This window comes from Brachionichthys hirsutus, chromosome 3 (assembly GCF_040956055.1).
Source record: "Brachionichthys hirsutus isolate HB-005 chromosome 3, CSIRO-AGI_Bhir_v1, whole genome shotgun sequence".
In the NCBI taxonomy this organism is placed as follows: Eukaryota; Metazoa; Chordata; class Actinopteri; order Lophiiformes; family Brachionichthyidae; genus Brachionichthys; species Brachionichthys hirsutus.
The window spans coordinates 6,646,915-6,666,936 of NC_090899.1; the positions used below are offsets into that span (position 1 = coordinate 6,646,915).

The window sequence follows — 20,022 nt, forward strand, 5'->3', positions numbered from 1 at the left end:
GTCCTCAGGATTCACTCGGTCAGTGACTGTGGATCGATTCAGGCTGTCTGCCCATTCATTGCACGCTTTACCAACCGTGTGATCTGTTCAAAACTACATACACATACTGGACGTGGTGTGTCTGTGCATGACTGGGTCGAGAGAGAGAGAGAGAGAGAGAGAGAGCGAGAGAGAGTTCTTTGTCAACATGTGTGTGTGTGTGTGTGTGTAGGTGTGTGTGTGTGCATGTACATGCGCACCACTCTGTGAAAGAGACTCTCCCTTGTAAAAAAAAAACATGCGGCTTCCTCACAGGATATGTTTCTGGTGAAAAGATATGAAAAAGCTCTCAAGAAAGTTCATCTTCTTTCCTTCCTCCTCTTCTCTTTCTCTCCCCTCTTTCTTTCAGAAATACAAATATCATCTTTCATGTAGATGTTCTGGATGTTTTTTTGTACAATAGATAGATAAAACATGTCCTGTAAATCATGATTCACCCTGGAGAAATCATTTTTGATGTAAATATAGCAGACAGCTTTTATTTAATCATCTAGTTTGCAGGGTCTCTTGTGGATTCCACTGCCCACAGACGAGCAGCATTTTAACAACGGCCAAGCACTAAATTGTCCCCCTGTTTTATTACATGCCTTACTTAATGTAAAGATTATTTACAGTTATTTTCATTTCAATGTTGCTTTGGGTGCAATAATAACAAGCCAGCCAGTCTGTTTCCCCTGCATTAATTAATTAATTTGTCTTCTTGAAGACGAAACGACCGGATTCATCTACTTTAACAAACTGAACCTAAGAAAGTCCATCCACTTATTGATTTATACCATTTTACCAAGGTAAAAATATTTATGATAAAACCAAGCAGTCACTTAATTGACAAAAAAGTCTGCTAACTAGTACAGGTGGGTCAATTTATTGCTCTTGAAAATGTAAAAATATGTAGCAGAAATATATCTGCCAATCCAACCAAGCAAATATTTAAGTAGGTAACACTTAAGTGCTTATGCATTGAATGGATTAAGAACAGTTAATTAATGTGCTAAATGAGGACCTCCTTTCTAGGCCTTGATGAAAGGCGAAGTTGACTTACTGCTTATAGACGTGTCAAGAGGAGTTTGGAACTACAGGTTGCAGCTCTGTGGCGGTCTCAGCGCTCCACATGTTGGGCCTGTTGGACTCCCGAATGCTTAGAGGCAGCCTCGCCACAGCTCCTTCATATTTAATTGTTACGTTGAATTATTCTGGCACACTGCCGTGTTGTGCCACCATGAATTGGTCCAGGGAGTTTGTGAGTTTATCACAGTGTGTGTGTGTGTGTGTGTGTGTGTGTGTGTGTGTGTGTGTTGGACGAGGACGAGAGGGAGCGAGGGATGGGGCAGTGAGTGGCTTCATTTGCCACGAACACTGGAAGCCTCCGGGAAAGCTGAACCATAGCAACACAATGAATTAATGAACAGGATCCGAACGCTACGTTTAACACAAGGTACAAATGCACATAAATATTTGGAAGAAGCACAGGCCACGACAGCTGGTGCTTTCATATGCAACACAGATAATCTGGTGATGCAGCTTGGGTCAGAACTACTTAGAAAACCAAAGAACACCCAGACAGCCGATCACAGCAGCAGCTACGGTACCAAAAAATGTTGTACAAACTAACACACAATGTTTCCTTATGTCTACAAATGAGACCTAACCTGTTTATTATATTATTTCACAGAATCTGCATTATGTCCTGGTAGCTGAGTATATTTGCTCTACATCATATTATAATGATGTGATCAGTAAAAGAAACATCAACAAGAAAATACAATATGTTTATCATGAATTATCTTGATATCTGAGTCAGTAATTTTCAGAAAATAGTCTGCAGCGCCCCCCTCAGGAATAGAAAAGAATTGCACCTGGAAAAAGATAGAGACGTGCGTTTCAATTCAAGAATTGTAAAGGAAACCTGTGCTCACACGCAGATTGTTATGCCTTTGACGCAAATATGCCTTTGGATTAACATCAGCACAATTCAAGACATTTGTTCTGAATAAAAATTTTACAGATTTTTTTAGCAAATCATCTGATGCCGTGCTTTCTCAAAAAAAAAAAAAAAAAAAACTCATCTGATTACCTCCACCAAGGAGGTCTGGTTCTTGACAGCATTTGTCTGTTCGTTAGCAGGATTACGGACAAACTGCGGGATGGATCTTGAAAAATCTAAAGATGGGTCTTAGTCTAATTTAGATCCATTAAATTTTGAGAGTAATCCCGATACCCATCTGGATACAAAAAAAAAATCCAGATATTCCCTTACTTATAATGGAAGCTTTTTCAAAAAATCGCATCTTGTAAAATATTCACACATTCAATTCACTCACCAAAATGAATCATAAATGAATATGATATGAAGTAGTATGAAAAATGTCTTCTGGATCTGATCCAGAATGTTACATTTTAACATTGGACACTCCATTTACGGATTCAAAAATCAGTTAAAAATACACATCAACTCTGATTCACTTTTAATGGTTGGTGTATAAAGATATCAAGAACAATTTAGAACATTTTGATGATGATCCAGATAAACATGCGGATGGGGTAAATCCAATTATGGAAATATGGAATGAGCTGCTCGGCGGAGGTCTGCGCTCTCAGAGTGCTTGTTAGCGTGTACTTAGTATGCAACACTGAATCATACAATTACTGTTGTCCTGCATGTCATATCCCCTCTGGTATTACGGACACTTGCAATAATTCAGAAACTCATTTTACCTGTCTCCAATCAGAGAGCAGTAGAAAAGAAGCTTCAGAGCAGGTGGTGATAACAAACCCTCGAGGACCAATGTTGGAATCTGATGCCTCGAAACCTCAGAAGCAATAATCAGTCTGAAAAGTTAAGTCTCACCCAGTCAAGCTGGATCACATACTTCTAGACGAGTGTGTGCGTTTCTGTTCATACTGATAATATACCATGCAGTAAGGATATGATAATTAGGCGCCTCTAATTTGCTGGAATTTGTTTATTCTGTATTTGTTTTAAGTATTAGGCGAGCTGTCAATCACACTGATATGTAACATCTTTCAACGGCCTTCCTATCTGGAAGCTAAACCATCCAAAAATAAAAAAAAATCTTTTGTCTTTTGAGTTAAAATATGAAGCTCAATTTGGTGGTAGTTCTAGAATGCTCAAAGTAGAAAAATCTATTTTAGCATTAAATTAACAGACACAGTCAACTTGAAATGCCTCAAAACAAAGTTTTATCATTTCACAAAAAGGATTTCAACAGATTTTTATTATATTGTATTAGTACAATCACATTTGTACAAAAAAAAATACAATTCAGGCTACAAGAATAGTTTGCTGCGGCCCAAAATCAATGATGTCCTTTATTACTATACCTTCTGCAGCAATGACACGAACATGCGGCTGCTGCTTGGAGGGTGGGCCACAAACACACACAGACATCCTGCCTGAGATGCGCAAGCATGGCTTCCTTCAGTTCACAGTCAGATGTTAGAGAACAAAGAATGAGCAGAAGCAACACGGCGGGCACGGCTGCCAGTGCAGATGGAGAACGTGTTGAAAATAGTTGTATTAAAAAAATCCAGTTTGCATGTCTGTGTTGTGATACTGGAAAAAGAACTAAGGGATATAAGGTTGTTCATTTGTAGTTTGGTCCAGGGCTATCGGGTCAAGAAGGCGAGGCGCAGGATCAGAGGTCATCCGTTGGGGTTTAAGTGCGGGTGTACTTCCCCCAGATGTGCAGCATGAAGACTGAAGCAATGAAGAGCAGACTCATCACCAGCACAGGGACTGGACCGCTAGGAAACAAAGACGAGCTGATTAACACACAAACACAGAAAATCCCAACCGAGGCAGGTTTTCGCCGAGTGGCTGATTTTATTGATGAGATTCGGAAAACAAGGAGGGGCTCTCTTCATTGAAGGAGGGACTGAGTGGGGGGTGGGGTGAAGCGATACATCACTAAATAGCAGCATTGCCATGCCAACCATCTCTACAGCAGCCCCCTCCTCCCCCCCCCCGTGTCAGGAGGCTGTAATTGAGTTGACCTTTCAAAGTGGATCCTTTAATGAAGCTTTGAAGCTGGCGTCTAACGCGGGAACAAACATGCACTCGATATACAGCAGTGCATGGCGAAGCTGCCCTACTTCAACCGATGGAGAGACACTCAATAACCACCACAGCACCATCGATCAACCAGGGCCAGGAGACAGGACGTCTGTACCCATACTAAGGATGGGCATGCGGCAGAATGTAAGTTTATACATGTGCGTATAAAGACACAGACAATAAAGCTGGCCCACCGGAGACTAGTTGCTTTACTCCAGAGGCACGTCCGTCTAATTTCCTGCCATTAGTCACCTCTCCCAGTCTACCTTATGAACATAAATAACACTAACGATTGAAGAAGCGACGGAAATCCTGAGAAGTAATTTGTTGGTGGATGGAAGTTAAAATGTCACAGGTTAAGCTTGTCGGTGAATATATGGGGGGGGGGGGGGGGGGGGGTATGCACTTTTATAAACTGCACTTACACTTTGAGGCCAGGCGAGTCTTCTGTGTAAAAACGCCACATGCCACCGGTGCCTGCTGATCCTGTGGTCCTTCCGCCGCTGCGCGTACCACTGCTGGTAGCTTTCCTTTGGGAGACATACCCAAAAAAACATCCAAGATCAATCCAGCGGTTTTTCCATAATCCTGCTAACAAACAGTTAAAAACATAACCTCCGTGGCGGAGGTAATAATTTCATTATGAACTGTTAGTAATCATCGAATTATGATTTACACCTTTTATTCAGATTGTAACCATGTACAGAGGACGGTGATGAAAGAGTAGAGTGATTCATGGACGCTGCGCTCATGTGATGAGATTAAACAGAGGTTAATGAGGTAATGAAGAGGGCGATAGTAATGGGTAATAATGAGTGCGGCAACAGCGAGCCTCTGATTACACACAGATTCAGCCCACAGCATCGATCTCCCGCTTTAATCTACAGACAGCAAACAAAAATACAGGGAAGGCGTATCTGAAAATCATCATTAACTTTGCGCAGCCTAATGACAGGAGCAGGCAGATGCAATCATAAAAAAATAACAGAGCCCGTGTATAAGGGCCTTTAACGCATGACAGAAACAGTCAAAGAGTAAATCTCAAGGAGTCTGGTGTTGCCTCTCCCCACCGACACAAACCCACCACCTCTACTGCTACTTTATTATAGTAGTGGCCAACAAGCAGACATGCGGTTCATTAATAGAACCATAAAACGCTTCAAAATGCATTTCTGCATTCAATCAAGATCATTAGTTCCTAATGCGGCTTCAACGGTTCATCCTTTGTTTATTGGAGGAATGCCCAAAATGCCATAATGTCACTGCTTGTACTCCAGAAGACTCACACAGCCCACAGATGAAGACAGAAAGTGTGGTGCTGATGGTTCCTTGTGTTTAAAGACTAGAGCCTTGAGTCAAAAATAGAGAACACCACATGGGAGGATGGGGAAAATGAAAGCTAAGATGGGAAAATAAGGCTAAAGAAGACAGACTAAGAAGAACTCGGGTCAGATGTAAAGCAAGGGAAAAGAAAAGGGATGAAAATGCTTTTATTTATTTTAATCTTCTTTAAACTGTCACTGCAGTGCTACACGGTGGGCTGGTTTGCAGTGCATGTTCCTTAAAGCTTTCATGACGTCACACAGATAATTTAAGGAATTTGTTCACACAATCTTCAAACCCACGGGCTGCCACGCATGAAGTCAAGACTATTGCTTTATGAAAAGGCTGATATACAAGACAAAAAGCGCTGATAGATAAGGAGAACTTCATTCTATAGGGACTCTCTGCCAACTGATCCTTCCATTTTACTAACATATCAAACAATAATAAATGCAATATTGCCACTGCATGATGCAGGTGTCAACTTTAATTACACAATGAGTGCTTTCTTGTTATTATGTATACAATTATAACACGATTCCATGTTTCTCATGTCACCCATATAGTGTTAACGTGTGTGGCTGGATCATGTGTAGAAGTACGAGCTTAGCAGACTGCTCACCTCTGTCTGACTGTCGACCCGGCTGCACGGGGGGCCACCGACTTGCCGGGGGAACGACTAGACGCCCCAACATTGGTGGCACTTGCTGCTGGTCCAGGCTGAGGGAACAACATCAGAATAAATACGTGTACAGTACACACAATTCAGTTCCACTATACTCGCTTTCTGACAGTCCTGGTCACTCAGTCTCAGACACACATCATTATACTGCCAACGCATATAGAAAGAGTCAGACTGATTCTGGAACAGTTACCTTACATTTTAAACTGGACTGTACAGTATACTGTACTTAATTCAGAAAAGACTGACGACTGAAACCTTGACTAACGGTAAGTGGCTCTTCAGGTTTTGCTTGTAACCTTAGTAGAAACGCGGAGTCTCATCCTACTAATAAGACACATAACGCATAAAATAACGTGCTGGAGCCGCTAAGACTGCGTTTTGGGACATTTCGAGGAGCTCGGGAAAAGCCACGTCCACATATGACGAGCTAACGTTTAGCAAGCTAGCTAACAGAAAAACATTAGCTTGTTACTAATGTTGAATGAGTTGCTGTTAAGCTCAATCAATAGTAGATAACTGATTCAACTGATGTGAAGATCTCACCATTTTGCTTAAATTGTTCCGATGCGAGCTGCAAGCGACCGTCCGCGTCAAAAGAACAGCAGGCACTTGATGTTTGAATTGGTCGAACCTGAGAAGAGATCTCGCAAAGCTGACGCTTGTCTAAAAAGGACACGACTGCAAACACAAGACCTGCACAGTAGTCCGAGCAGAAGCCTGACCCGACCGATCGTCCCCACCGCTGTAACAATAGATCAATATATTTTAGAAAGTAAGTTGATGCTACAGTAATATAACACACTGTTAATAACGTACTTATTAATATCAATACAAATAATTTATATTTATTATTTGAATTTATTTTAAAGGCAAATAATTGGTCCACTTTGACTCTGACTCTGACGTGTCATACAGGAAGCGCTTTCGTTGAACGAAGGAAACAGGGGCCATTGTGGTTCAGCCAGGAAAGCTGGTTCGCTGGAACGCAAAGGCTAATTTGAGCCGACATGGCGTGACAAGCGTACAGTTTCATGGCTTTTCTTGAGCGTCTTCTGGGGTCTAAACGACTATAATCACATGTTTCTAATGCTGGAAAGGGAATCAAGTCAAGAGTTCCAGGTAAAGTTAACGGTATAACTGTGTCATGCTTGAATTGTGTGGAGATCTTGTGTTGTTTCCAGTTACAAAGACCATAAAGTCAGCTATCTTAAACTGGTCATAACTTCATTAGATGTATGGTGTAATAGCCATATTATTATCACTGTATGCTAGGATGCTAATAAATTAAATACACTTATACCGTCTAAACTAAATGCAGGTTATTGCTGTTAGTATGACATCTTCTTCAGTGCCTTTATAGGTTCCATCCCACTATTTGTTTTTTTGTGCAGCATGGTGCGAGTGGTGTTCCTCCATCCAGACCTTGGTATTGGTGGTGCAGAGCGGCTAGTGGTCGATGCTGCTGTAGCCCTGAAGTCCAAAGGATGTAGCGTTCAGATCTGGACGGCCCATTACGACCCAACGCACTGCTTCTCTGAGACTCTGGACCCACAGCTGCCTGTGGTACTATTTTAAAGATAGACCAAAAACAGAATTGTATATGTGAAGTACAGAATCCATTATAGTTTTTAAGAAGCATATAATTTTTGTCATCTTTATATTCTTCTTCTAATAGGTATGTGTTGGTGACTGGCTACCCACCAGTGTGTTTGGCTACCTACATGCGCTGTGTGCCTACCTGAGGATGATTTATGTGGCCCTCTACCTCGTCTTCTTCAGCGGGGTGGAATATGACGTCATCTTCTGTGATCAAGTGTGTTGTTCAGTATAGATTTCTAACTATCTTTCGCCTTCTGAGCTGTCTGTATCGCTCACTCTCTGAGATTAGCATCCATTGTTAACACTCCTTTGTTTATTTTCTAGTGTTTAGTCATTCTCACAAAGACGTACTAGTATAAGCGTCTTTCCATTCACAGAATTATTCTCCTGAGAAAAGTCATTCTTCATATCTTCTAGAAACGAGTCTCTCCTCCAAATCGACTAAATTGCAGTCAACCAACATTTGTGCGCATCATTTTATTTAAATGATGATATACATTAAATCTGTGTTTTCTGTTTATAAACTTAGAGATTGTTTATTTCCTTGCATTTTATTCATTTGTTTTGTGCTCTGGACATAATTGCTTCTGGTGAACCAGACAGAAAGAACGTTCTAGGGAAGATATTAGCATTTCATTCCACTCCAGGTGTCGGCGTGCATCCCGGTGCTGCGACTGTCCCGTCACAGAAAGAAGGTTTTGTTTTACTGCCACTTCCCTGACCAGCTGCTCACCCAGAGAAGATCGCCGCTTAAGAAGCTTTACCGCGCTTCCATTGACTGGGTGGAGGAACGCACCACCGGCATGGCTGATATGGTACATAACGGTGGAAAACTGTTGACGGTTGAATGAATTCACAGGTTGAGACTAGTGTCAGCGTCACCAATTTATTTTTATTTCAATGAGAAAAGCCAGTATATAAAGCATGGTGTTTAAAAATATTCAAAAGAGGTAAAAAATTAAGATACTTTTACTATTTTTGTAGCTTGAAATGCGTCTCTGGTCAACTGGTGGGCTGTCATAAGAGCTCAGTGCCCCGATAAAAAGGAACTGTATAGGAAATTCAAAGGGAATTAAAACACCTCGTGAACTAATCTCTGTGTGCTTCCTCATAGATTCTGGTAAACAGCAAGTTCACTGCAGGCGTCTTCCGGGAGACTTTTCTCAGTCTACGAGGAGTCCAGACAGATGTTCTCTATCCCTCCCTCAACACTCGTACCTTCGACCAGCCATCCGCTGAGGCAGACGGCCTGGAAGGCCTGCTTCCAGAGGGAACCGTCTGCCTGTTTCTCTCGCTAAATCGATATGAAAGGAAGAAGAATCTGGGGCTGGCTCTGGAGGCTCTTGCAGCCCTGAGGCGGAGCCTTCCTCCCGAGCAAAGAGTCGGCATTCACCTGGTGGTGGCTGGGGGCTATGATGCCAGAGTTCCTGAGAACGTTCAACACTATGCTGAACTGAAAAAACTAGTAGCACAACTCCACTTGAAGGACAGTGTTACCTTCCTGCGCTCGCCCTCTGATTCGCTGAAGGTGGCGCTGCTGCAGGGCAGCACAGCCGTGCTCTATACCCCGAGCAGGGAGCATTTTGGGATAGTACCTGTAGAGGCCATGTATTGCCGCTGCCCTGTTATCGCTGTGAACTCTGGGGGGCCCCTGGAGAGCGTAGCAGATGGGGAGACAGGCTTCCTGTGCGAGCCCACAGCAGAAGCCTTCTCTCGGGCCATGCAGAGGCTCGTGGGAGAGCCACAGCTCCGCAGGGACATGGGACAAGCTGGGAGGAGGAGGGTACAAGATAAATTCTCTCTTCAGGCCTTCTCAGACCAGTTGTACGGGTACATTGTCAGGCTGAACCATTAATGAGAAAGCTGGGGGGGGGGGGGGGGCATGAGACAAACGGTGAAATGGTGGAAAAATGAATCTCTACTGAACTGTAAATTGTCTGTCGGGGGGTCTGCAGAGAGTTGAAGTGAGTGCCTTCTAAAAGACGATGTATGTGCAGGGAGGTCAGGTTGGGGGTTATTATGAGGACAATCAAACAGCATTGCTGTGAAGGAAAAAAGGATGGAATCTCTATACCAATTAAGAAAAGAGTAACGAGTTTACCTACTCTATGTATGGGAAAATGCTGCCTGTGTGTGTGTGTGTGTTCTGTTCTATGCATTGCAGCAGACAATGAGTTCACTAAAGGATTGATTATTAGAGTGAAATGTTTCACACTGTTTATGCTTTGTTTCCTTCCTCCTCTACAGTAATGTTTTACTTTGTGGTTGTTTGTGGGATGAAGAGCGTTGTTACGACCGCTCGCCAGGCAGCGTGCAGATCCCAGATCGATAAACGAGATGCGTTCCACTGCTTCCTGTCCACCCAGATCTCTGTTCCCCTCCTCACATTCAGAAGATGCTGGCCTGTCCATGACTCTTGCTACCGAGTGGTGGTTATTAGAAGATGATAGCGAGTGTTTGGCTTTATTAGAGGCCTGGCTGATGGGCAGTGTGCCTTTGTCGGGGTCATTATCAACGAGGAGAATAGCAGAAGGTCATTGTGTCGGCTCACTGGCCTCCTCAGCCCTCCTGCAGTATAGAAATGCTCTTATTGACATTCCTGAAGTCTTAATAAACAGGAGGACACATAGTTTCCTGACTCTAATGGGGTTTCTTTTTTGGCCTTTTAATAGTGTTTGGATTTGTGAGCGAGCACGGAAGCACAGAAACATTGTCATTACTGTGCCATCCCTTGTTTCCTTTCATCGTGTAGCGAGTTGTTAAATGAAACCTCAGAAACTGTAGCAGGAAGTCTTTTATTTTTGCTCGGTAATGAAGTCGGTGTGACAGACGTGCACTAGAGGGAAGATTCTGTCTCCAACCGCTGCTGCATTATCATCTGCAGAGTTTCGGTCGTTTCCTTGTGCGCTTCATTTTTTTTCTGAAAGGGAATCTGAAAACAGGCAGGTTACAGTAATTAAAAAAAAAGAAATGGCTACCGGCCCGATAGAGCACCGTTCAAATATTAATTTCACTGCGCTGCGTTATTTTATGTGGGCGTTTTGGAACCTACCAGGTTGGACACAGCACAGCCATATCGAATAAATGTGGCAAAGTGCTCACTGTTGAAGTTCATCAAGTCGTATTTGAACTCCTGGTGTAGAAACATTTCACACCGGGTCCTTATCATCTCCTGTGGAGATGGAACCAGGTTGTGCTTGTTGTTGTTGACCCTGATGCAAGTTCCTGGAGGCAGCTTGATGTCTTTAATGCGCTGTGTGCAGATCCGGGTCTTCTTCAGAACACCGTCGCCTTTCGATTTTGGAGCCATTTGTTGGAGGAAGCTGCGGCAAGCTTTCTGTGTCATGTTTTCATCTTTGAATCAAGGGGAAGATCAGAAAATGAATAAAAGTTATGAAATGCCTACCCATTGAGTGCCTTAATTTCAAATCAATTCACCTAACTTTCATACCTCCCACTCCAAAATGGATAACAAGGCCATCTCCAATGTACACTCCCCAAAGACACAATCCTGACCATGGATATGCAAACTCAATCAAGTCGCCAATCTCTACTGAGGACAGACTCTGATCAAGCTAAAGGAAAACAAGGTGAGAGGCAGGTGATATTTAAATTCCTTTGATTCCCTCACTGAATTCAGATGAGAAGAGTAGATATTTGAAGAAGCGCATGGTTATAAAATGAAATCATAAAGGAAAGCACGATTGACAGTATTCATCGGCTTTACTGTAGCATTAGTGATGATGTGGAATTTAAAAAAACTTCATTGTATAAATTACCTGTTTGTATCACGTGATAGCAAACATGCACATACTGAAGTGTTTATGTACGACTGCATCAAGATAAATAAAATACAAAACAGTAGAGATTCTCACCTGTCGACTTGACATTTGGGGGAAATAATTGTTCAAATTTGTCCAATGGTCCATTGCTGTGAACTGAAGTCAACACAGACTTGAATGCGCGTTCAAATATTAGGACGCAGGTTGTGTAATAGTTGAAACGCCTTCATTAGATGCAGATAGTAGGTGGCTGTAAATGTTTCAGGGTGATAGGCAGCCTAATATGTTAACTATTAATCTCATAAAAGCCACATAAGTCTGTCAAGTTCAGACAGACACAGTGAGATGATCATTTTTTTTCTCATGTTTGTTTCTGTTTGTTTAGAATATGTGGTTTACCGCATCGAGTTTTCAATTCCCACCTCTCGTATTGATTCAGATATTTCTTCAGTCAATCTCAAAAGCTAAAATGCAAAGAAACCAACAGCTATAACGCTTGTTTTTCTGAACTGAAAATTATTTGTCCCTATAGATCCAATTAGTGCAGGTGGCCTCGGTTTAATTCAAAAGAGAGGCGATGGTTTGCATTTGCAATATCACAGTGACAGATAAGTCAGTTCGTATTCCTGATATTTTTTTTTATCAGTGTAAATAGATTTAAAAACATAGGCATTCATTTTAAAATTAAGGGTCTGCATGATCTCAGTTTGGTACATTTATAACTGACATTTTGCCTGGTAGTTGTTATGTATTCATTAATGGACAAGATAAATTGTTGATCTTTCACATTCAGAAAGGTTAAAGGTTAAAAAGAGATCTTTTATTGCTATGTTATATTTAAATTACTCACCTAATGATCACATTCAGACAAATGAAATAAAAACAAACATTTAAAACTATATATATAAGAAAGGTTGCACTTGTTTTGAAACTGCATGTAGATGTAAAATTAATGACCATTTGTGGCTCGGTGTCAAAAAATACAGCATATTCCTATTCCAACTCAATCCTAATGAAATCCACTTTTCGGTTTTAAGCAACCGCAAATTGCGTGATTTTGATTTTATATTAATGTGTTTTAAAACTAATTATATATTGCATGGGCATTTTTGACAGCACATAATGTACAGAGAATATATTTAATCCTCTGTTATTGTTTTTTCCGTCTGTCCATTTAATATATTTTGTCTGTGAGAAGTCAAAAAGTGCTGAATGAGTGAGATTCTTTCTTGAAGCACATTATAAACTGTGTATTCTGTCTGACAAATCGTTTACCTGGAATAACCTGAACTGTGTCATTTTCTTTCATTAAATTATGAGAATTTTTTTTTTGTGTGTTTACATGAACACAGTTTGATGTTGGATTTGGCCTCGGTATAGCATAATGCTTATTTCCAGAGCGTGTTATTATTCCTTTACTCATTTTTATAATTTTCATTATCACAATTTCTATTTTCACTTGTAATTGACTGCTAACCTGACAGTTTGAATTAATGCATATGTCATCTCCTGTCTTGTGTCAACAATAAAAAAGGAGAAATTAATCACACAAACTATTTACCCACAGCTTTAAAAATGAAACATGCTGCAAGAATGTAAGCAAAAAGCAGCTGAACGTGTGTGTGTGTATGTGTGTGTGTGTGTGACTAGCATTTTCTCATGCAGAGATATTAAGAGCAGATGATGAGGAGGGCGTTGCAGTGATTTAGGATCCCCAATAGGCAAGATGATAAAAGAAAAAGCCGGGCAGAACCGAAAAGAGATGGAAAGACAAGGACAAAAACACACAGGATGTGTAAATGTGTCCCATTTTACTGCCTACATGGGGAGACGGTGTCTGAATACTTTATATCTCCTCCCATTCTTCTTGCTCTTTGCAGAAACTCTCTACGTCAAAGTTGCGAAAGAATCGATGTCTCTTCCCTTCCTTCCACCCCCGTCTCGCCTGCCCCAGTGCCCTGTGGTGGGGTGGTTATTGAGATCACGGTGTGTCTGAAATGCAGTGATAACCGGTACCCAGGTGCCACTGGCACATGGCGTTTAATTAATTAATGAGACCGCGGGGTTGGTTTTCTAATTCCACCTAGCCAGCACTGGGGTGTGGGGGAGATAGCTGTAAAATGTTTAGGTGTGTGTTTTCAGGCGAGGAAAAAGAGATGTATGTAGGAGTGTGTGTGTGTGTGTGTGTGTGTTATGGGTATATATCTATTTTGTTGGCAGTTTGGGAGCTGGTTTCCTTATTAGTGGAATATTAAGTACGTATTGGATATTTTTGTTCTCACTTTTAATCACCCGTTATGAGTGGGAGTTAATCATGATCTAAATGAAGCTGCTGATGAGAGAAACACGGTTAGTGCTAATACATCAGTCTCACTGCACTACACTAACCAGGTCATGAACTCATCGCCCTGAAACAGAGTAATATGCATGCAATTTAAACAGCGTGCACGCATAGAATGATGTTTGTGGTAGAGTACAAGGTGTATTGGAAGTTATAAAGGCAATTAATCGGTAGTTTGGCTTTGGGATTGGCAGAAAATACTAAAAAAGAGACTTGTGTTGCATCTTTCATCTATTTTGTTTTAGTATGTATGATGCAAACAAGAATGGAAACAAAACCAGTTCTCCCAGTACCCCTCCTTTCCATTAAATTCCAGAAACCGGAGGGCAGGTAGAAGAAGTTATGATAAGGCCTGTATCAGAAATTGGGTAGTTGACCTTTGAATTACTAGATTGTACCAAGAGGACATGGCAAATTAATAAGAGTTGGTCCATCAGAATTAATCTAGTCCGATGGTTTATTATTTTCATATCATATTTTCCATGTTGTTGCATTCAAAGTTGTTTTGTTTACTTTAGGTATAATGGAATATAATCCATTAATTAGTCCATTCCATTTTACAGAAGAGTCACCTATATAAGAACATATATCACTACAATATAAATATATCGATAAATTAGCACAACTCCACCATTATTTTGATGTTTAAAACTGCATTTTAACATAATGTGAAATATACAGTTCCAGTCTTTGGATATGAGAGAGAAAGACTTTTGGTGTGTGCTTTTAATCAAATTTTTACAATACAAATATGCAAAGGTGACTTTGCTGCATTAAATGTTGTTTTAATCGATCATCACCTGGTTTTCAAATATATTCCTTAATTTTATGTAGATCCAATTTTATAGTGTTTGACAGTGCCTTCCATGTCAGACCTTGCTCAAGGGAGAGAGAGAGACAGAGAGAGACAGAGAGAGAGAGCGCGAGCATGTAAAATACATTTGTATTCACAGCTCATCTTTAAGAGCAGTTTTACATGGAGCATGTTAGCAAATTATGTATTTGACTCTTTACTGCTTTCATAAACTATTCAAATATATTAGCTTACGCATCATAAATGTTATCGCTGCACAAGTCTTATACTGACACAGACAAACAGTCTCATGAGCTGATGTCACAGAGGGAAGAAATGATTTACTAAAGCTACATAAAACTATTTTCTCTGTGGGAGATCACAATAAAACTTCTATAATCAGTGATAGTGGGATATTATAGATAGCCTCTATAAAAGCAGCTTTATGGACCAGGAAAGAGAAGCGTTACGACTTTTTATACCCTCTGTGTTGTGGTTTAATCCATCTTATAGCTCAAAGATAAATCAGACCAGGGATTTCACACATATGACATCATTTAAGTCACAGTAGACTTCTCCATAAAATGCACTGAGTCTTGTTTCAGATGTTATTTAGTAATGCCTGCCAGTGTTGTCGGTGGGCAGAAATAACACAAGACAACCCTGAGAATAAACAAAAGGCCTGATTTAATAGCAGTGTTTGACACAGATGCGGATAAGAGACAGCACAAAGTTTGCTTCTGGTGTACGCTGCTGATACGCCTTCACCCAGTGGTAGCGGTCATCTTTTCCGTAGCGTCCATCCAAAGCAATAAACATGATCCAATGTACATCTGTGGAATACAGGATATGCCGTTTACTGATGCATTTGTGGGATGTCAGGGAAAATGTTAAGCAGCTGAAATGGTCAAATAATTCCATGCTGCGCTCAAGCTAACGAGCTCATGTTTGCTTTATTAATATGAGAATGGTGGCCTGATTGGTTGAGATCGGAAACCACCGGAAGGTGAGATACATAATTGGTCGAGACAAGTCAAAAATAAAATCAACTAACATAAATGATGTGATAGACCAGGCTAATAAAATGCTAAAAAAGAAAAAAAGAATTGCCCACATCTTTGGAAGACTTTAACATTTTATTGATTTCTCAAAAACAAATTGAATTAAAATAATCTCCTTAATGTTTAGCAACACCTTTGAGGCAGGTCAAAGTGCTAAATAATTTAGATTTAAAACTTAAACTGTTAAAATCTGTTTTTGTTTATCCGCTTCCTTATAGTCACATCCCAGGTAGGCTTACGGCTTACATCGGAACACACACACACACACACACACACATCCTGGCTCCCTGGTTGCTCTTCCTGGAGCAGCAGGGTAAAAGCAGGAGGAGGAGGGGATTGAATGTGAAGGAGAAAGGAAGAGGCAACAGGAGAACGGACCTCCTGCTGAACTTGGCTCCCTCCCAGCGCTCCTTCACCCACTAATCAGCTGTGAGTCAGTCAGTCATACTGGCTTTAAACAAACACATTAACATTTGCGCTCACATCAGAGGAGAGCTCGCTTGGGGACACACAAACACATGCCGTTGTCACATTAAACACACACACACACACAGCCATGCACAGTTTAACACCGGGGGTGTTTCTCTGCTCTCTTGTGTGTTGTTCTGATTTGTCTGCCTTTTGACCTCACTAATTTGTTTTTACTACAAACTTTGACTGGAGGGTATTTCGCGGGTCGTTCCGGTTGTAGCAGGCAACCACCGGAAGGGCCCGTTGATGATGAGGACGGAGGGTTGAAATATACAGCAGATCAGCGTAACCTGATCACACTTTACCATCATCCACCCATGACCCAGGAGGAACTCGCAATCGCTATCGGCTACGATTCCCTGGTGCTGAGCAAGAGGGAGCTGTGCAGGCCCCCCACGCAGCTGGGGAGGATAACCTCTGGTGATTAAACTCACAGGGGTGAATGCCAATCACACTATTTGCCTGAATGCATGTCAACATGTCTGCATGCGAGAGACAAAGCCGCGCAACTGTGCTTTATGTACAGCTATGCAAACATAATGAGTGTGTGTGCCCAGTGCCCAGCGATGGCCCGTTAGATTGAGCTGTCAGTTGGCAGGCAGCAGATGAAGATTAATGGAGCACACAAACAATAAGAGGCTGGCAATGATCATAAATATGCTAATGGGCATTATCAATACACACTCACCGACATGCTTTCAAGTGTGTGTGTGTGTGTGTGTGTGAGCACAATATTCATGCAGTGACGATTTGGGATAGGAGGTGATTCGGGTTACTGAGTTAAAATCATTCTACCTCCCCACAGGATTCACACACACGCACGCACGCACGCACACACACACACACACATCTCGAACAGCAGTTTGTTAGCTGACTGATGGACGGGAGAGATGGGTTTCCCATGTGTTACGTTTGGGCCGTGGGCAACAAGAGGGATGGCAGGAGGGCTCATTGAGTAAATGGCATGATTGGTGTTGCATTAAAATGTGTTTATTTAGCATGTGTGTGTGTGTGTGTGTGTGTGTGTGAGTGATTGGGTGAGAGGGGCAGTGGATAGCGATGATGTCTGTGCCAAGCCTCTGATTAAGACTACAGGTTCAGCTAATGGTACAATGAGAGGCTGGGAAAGCGTTGGTGGAAAAATGAGAGCGGAGGAAGATAAAAGGGGTAGATAGACAGATCTATTCACCAAATTGATGATGGGGCTCTTTGTTGTCTCATCCCATTCCGTGGCTCTCTCGGGTCCTTCATGTGTCTGCGGCGTACATTCATTTTTTAATGAAAAACCTCTTTAACGCTTTCTTGCTCCCCCTCCTTTGTATTTCTCTCCCTAGCCGCCCATCTGGGTCACGCAACACAAAAGGGAAATAAAGGCCCCCCTAAACTTGAACCTGGTTGTCCGTTTTATCACCCTGAAACACACTTTTTAACCTTCCTCTGCCTACTTTTCACCTCCTCGTGGCTATTTTTTCTCTTCTCTACATGGTTCTGCAAACTCCACAGGGAAACATTGGGGGCTCGTGGGGCTCTCTGACCTTCTATGTCCTTTAAGCTCACATGCACTCTTGCAGTCACAGATGCACACACACCGTCCGCCCAATCCTGATGGAGCGTGTAATTTGTGTGTAGCATGGTGGCAATGGATGGAGCATGTAATATAGACATAGGGAAGTGGTTCTGATTGGGACTAATGAGCTCACAGGGGAGCTTAGATAGCGGGGTTGGCCAATGGTTGGCTTGGCTCAGATACACCTCTTCTGAGGGCCCCTGCTGAGCCCAGACCCTCGCAGCCCTGTGGGCTTCGGTTTGTGTGTGAGTGTGTTTGTGGCTCTGCAGCTCCCGTTTGAGAAGCCATTCTCCCTGGGGTTGTTACACTTGAGTCTGTTGAGCTAGTTATTATTGCACTCAATGGACGGGGGGTAGCTAAGCATTTATATGTTGACACAATTTCTCAAGTCAAGGTCACTGCTAACTGGTAATCAGAGCGCGACCTGCGTATGTTCGGAGTGCGATTGAGCATGTTGCAGGACAAACCCTTAAAACGCAGCGACTATTGCGAACTCTGCAGCAGTAAGAACGCAGAGTTCGTGTGAACAGGTGTGTGTGTGTCTCATTACCATGCATGGTGTGTCAGTGTTGTCCAGGAGGCTGAGCCTTCACACTGTGCTCCAGGGGAGAGTTATAGATTACTGGCTGGAACAGGTAGAGGCCAAGGGAGCCACTGGAGCCCAGACTCAAGAACTGTAGGCTGGACGCAGCTCTCAGCTCATCAGCATGTCTCTTGAGGATGAGGAAGCTTAACCTGGAGCAAGGCTCTGATTAACCAGACTAATGACGGTGCAGCCCCCAGCTCCCACTGCCCAACACCATAATCACTGCTTAAGGTCCTGGCCAGTCTGCACGTCTACAGAGAGCGCAGTGTCACAGCTTAGCCGATAATTCTACTGACAACAAGCACTTGAAGTGAGCCGTCAATACGGCCCCTTGAGAGTCTCTCGCATGACAGCAACCCTAAGTTTGAGGTTGGAATGACATCAAATACATGTAGCGCTTAAATGAAATGTATGGTTTGGTTTGTTAGTTGGATGTGTTCCTGGGAACGTACGACATGTTTGCATTCATGCTCATGTGTGTAACTGCAATAAAAGTTGTTTCATGTGTGTTACCTCATCTCTAAAGAAAACAATTTATCTGCACAATTGAATCTTTCAGGCTTTGGCACAGACAGAGACAAATTGTACAAACCAAACGATGTATGCAGATAAAGCAAAAACAGACTCTCAAAAATCACTCAGAACAAACTGTATGTGTCTATAGGAATGGAAGAGGAGGAGTAGAGCGGTGCATTTGCTCTGCAGAGAGAGGAACATGCCGATAGTGCTTCTTGTCCTCTGTGAGTAAAGTCATTTCTGACAACTCCTAAATGAAACCCTGGGGGGGGCACGGGCCCACAGCGCGATCACAGCTCAGCTTTTATGAATGCTGGTGTGTGTGAGGGTCCGAGGTAATAGCCTGGCGTTAAAACAGGTGCCGAGTCGATAAGTGATCTAATCTCTGTCAGGTTGGAAATGAGGCGGGTGGCAGCGTCATCGAGTGTGGACGCCAAAATATGACAAAAGCTGCAGGTTTATTTCTGAAGCCTGTGGAAGGAATACAATGAATGTAAGTTATAGTAATCGATCATATCAATATGTGGATCGATTATGAAGGAATGGAATATGGAATATCTCTATTGTGTGGACGTTATACTTGTTAAATACATCTTGCTGCACTAACTGCCCTACTGAAGCCACCCGTATTGTTGCTGATCCTTCTGTAACACTCAGGACTTATTGTGGCTGGACATACGCTCTGGGTGCCCAGATGTTTTATTAAAGTGTGCCTATGTATTTAGATCTACCTTTACAAGTTTCAGTTGATGGCAGAGCAGAGATCCAGACGTGAACTCACAGCTGCTGTGTTTCAGAATGCATCCAGTGACCATTGTTCCTCTGTCACCAACTCATCTCTCAGACCCAGGAGACTCACTGCTGACATTTACCAGAACCCCCACCTCACCCCACCTGCCTGCCTCACCCTCTCCTCATCTTTTCACTCCCTCCTCTCTCCTGTCGCTTTCTCCCGCTCGTTCCCTCTCTCCTTCTGTCACTCCATTTCTGTGATGTGTATGTGTGTGTGTGTGTGTATGTGACAGAGTGAGTGTTTGTGTTAATGAGTGGCCCTTTAAGGCTATTAAGATAAGATTGGTATGCCCAGAGTCCCTCATTACCCAGCAAGCATTGCCCCCCCCCACACACAGAATGGTAATTGGGAGGGAGAGAGGGAGACAAAGATGGTCCGGGTGGAAGTGGAA

General features: G+C 42.4%; 3 protein-coding genes across 3 annotated transcripts; 1 reads left to right on the forward strand and 2 right to left on the reverse strand.

Moving 5' to 3' along the window:
* Window positions 1-3,257: 3,257 nt before the first annotated feature.
* Window positions 3,258-6,794, reverse strand: sec61b (SEC61 translocon subunit beta). The gene is made up of 4 exons (XM_068760367.1): window positions 6,666-6,794; window positions 6,060-6,157; window positions 4,540-4,644; window positions 3,258-3,804 (listed from the first exon to the last, which is right to left on the reverse strand). The coding sequence occupies exons 1-4, from the start codon at window positions 6,666-6,668 to the stop codon at window positions 3,717-3,719; spliced, it is 294 nt and encodes a 97-aa protein (XP_068616468.1). The 5' UTR covers window positions 6,669-6,794; the 3' UTR covers window positions 3,258-3,716.
* A 720-nt stretch (window positions 6,795-7,514) lies between these two features.
* Window positions 7,515-9,576, forward strand: alg2 (ALG2 alpha-1,3/1,6-mannosyltransferase). The gene is made up of 4 exons (XM_068758169.1): window positions 7,515-7,685; window positions 7,798-7,935; window positions 8,369-8,536; window positions 8,836-9,576. The coding sequence occupies exons 1-4, from the start codon at window positions 7,515-7,517 to the stop codon at window positions 9,574-9,576; spliced, it is 1,218 nt and encodes a 405-aa protein (XP_068614270.1).
* A 1,173-nt stretch (window positions 9,577-10,749) lies between these two features.
* LOC137914671 (phospholipase A and acyltransferase 2-like) lies at window positions 10,750-11,611 on the reverse strand. Its single transcript, XM_068758188.1, has 3 exons — window positions 11,597-11,611; window positions 11,173-11,296; window positions 10,750-11,075 (listed from the first exon to the last, which is right to left on the reverse strand). The coding sequence occupies exons 1-3, from the start codon at window positions 11,609-11,611 to the stop codon at window positions 10,750-10,752; spliced, it is 465 nt and encodes a 154-aa protein (XP_068614289.1).
* Window positions 11,612-20,022: the final 8,411 nt, after the last annotated feature.

Bases quoted from the DNA above. Each gene is read 5' to 3' on its own strand.
- sec61b (XM_068760367.1), bottom strand. The intron at 4,645-6,059 runs GTGAGCAGTCTG...TGTCTCCCAAAG, and splicing joins GGGTCGACAGTCAGACAGAG to GAAAGCTACCAGCAGTGGTA. The intron at 3,805-4,539 runs GTAAGTGCAGTT...TTTGTTTCCTAG, and splicing joins GACTCGCCTGGCCTCAAAGT to CGGTCCAGTCCCTGTGCTGG.
- alg2 (XM_068758169.1), top strand. From the start codon at position 7,515: ATGGTGCGAGTGGTGTTCCTCCATCCAGACCTTGGTATTGGTGGTGCA. The intron at 7,686-7,797 runs GTACTATTTTAA...TTCTTCTAATAG, and splicing joins TGGACCCACAGCTGCCTGTG to GTATGTGTTGGTGACTGGCT. The intron at 8,537-8,835 runs GTACATAACGGT...GCTTCCTCATAG, and splicing joins CCACCGGCATGGCTGATATG to ATTCTGGTAAACAGCAAGTT.
- LOC137914671 (XM_068758188.1), bottom strand. The intron at 11,076-11,172 runs GTATGAAAGTTA...CTTGATTCAAAG, and splicing joins TATCCATTTTGGAGTGGGAG to ATGAAAACATGACACAGAAA.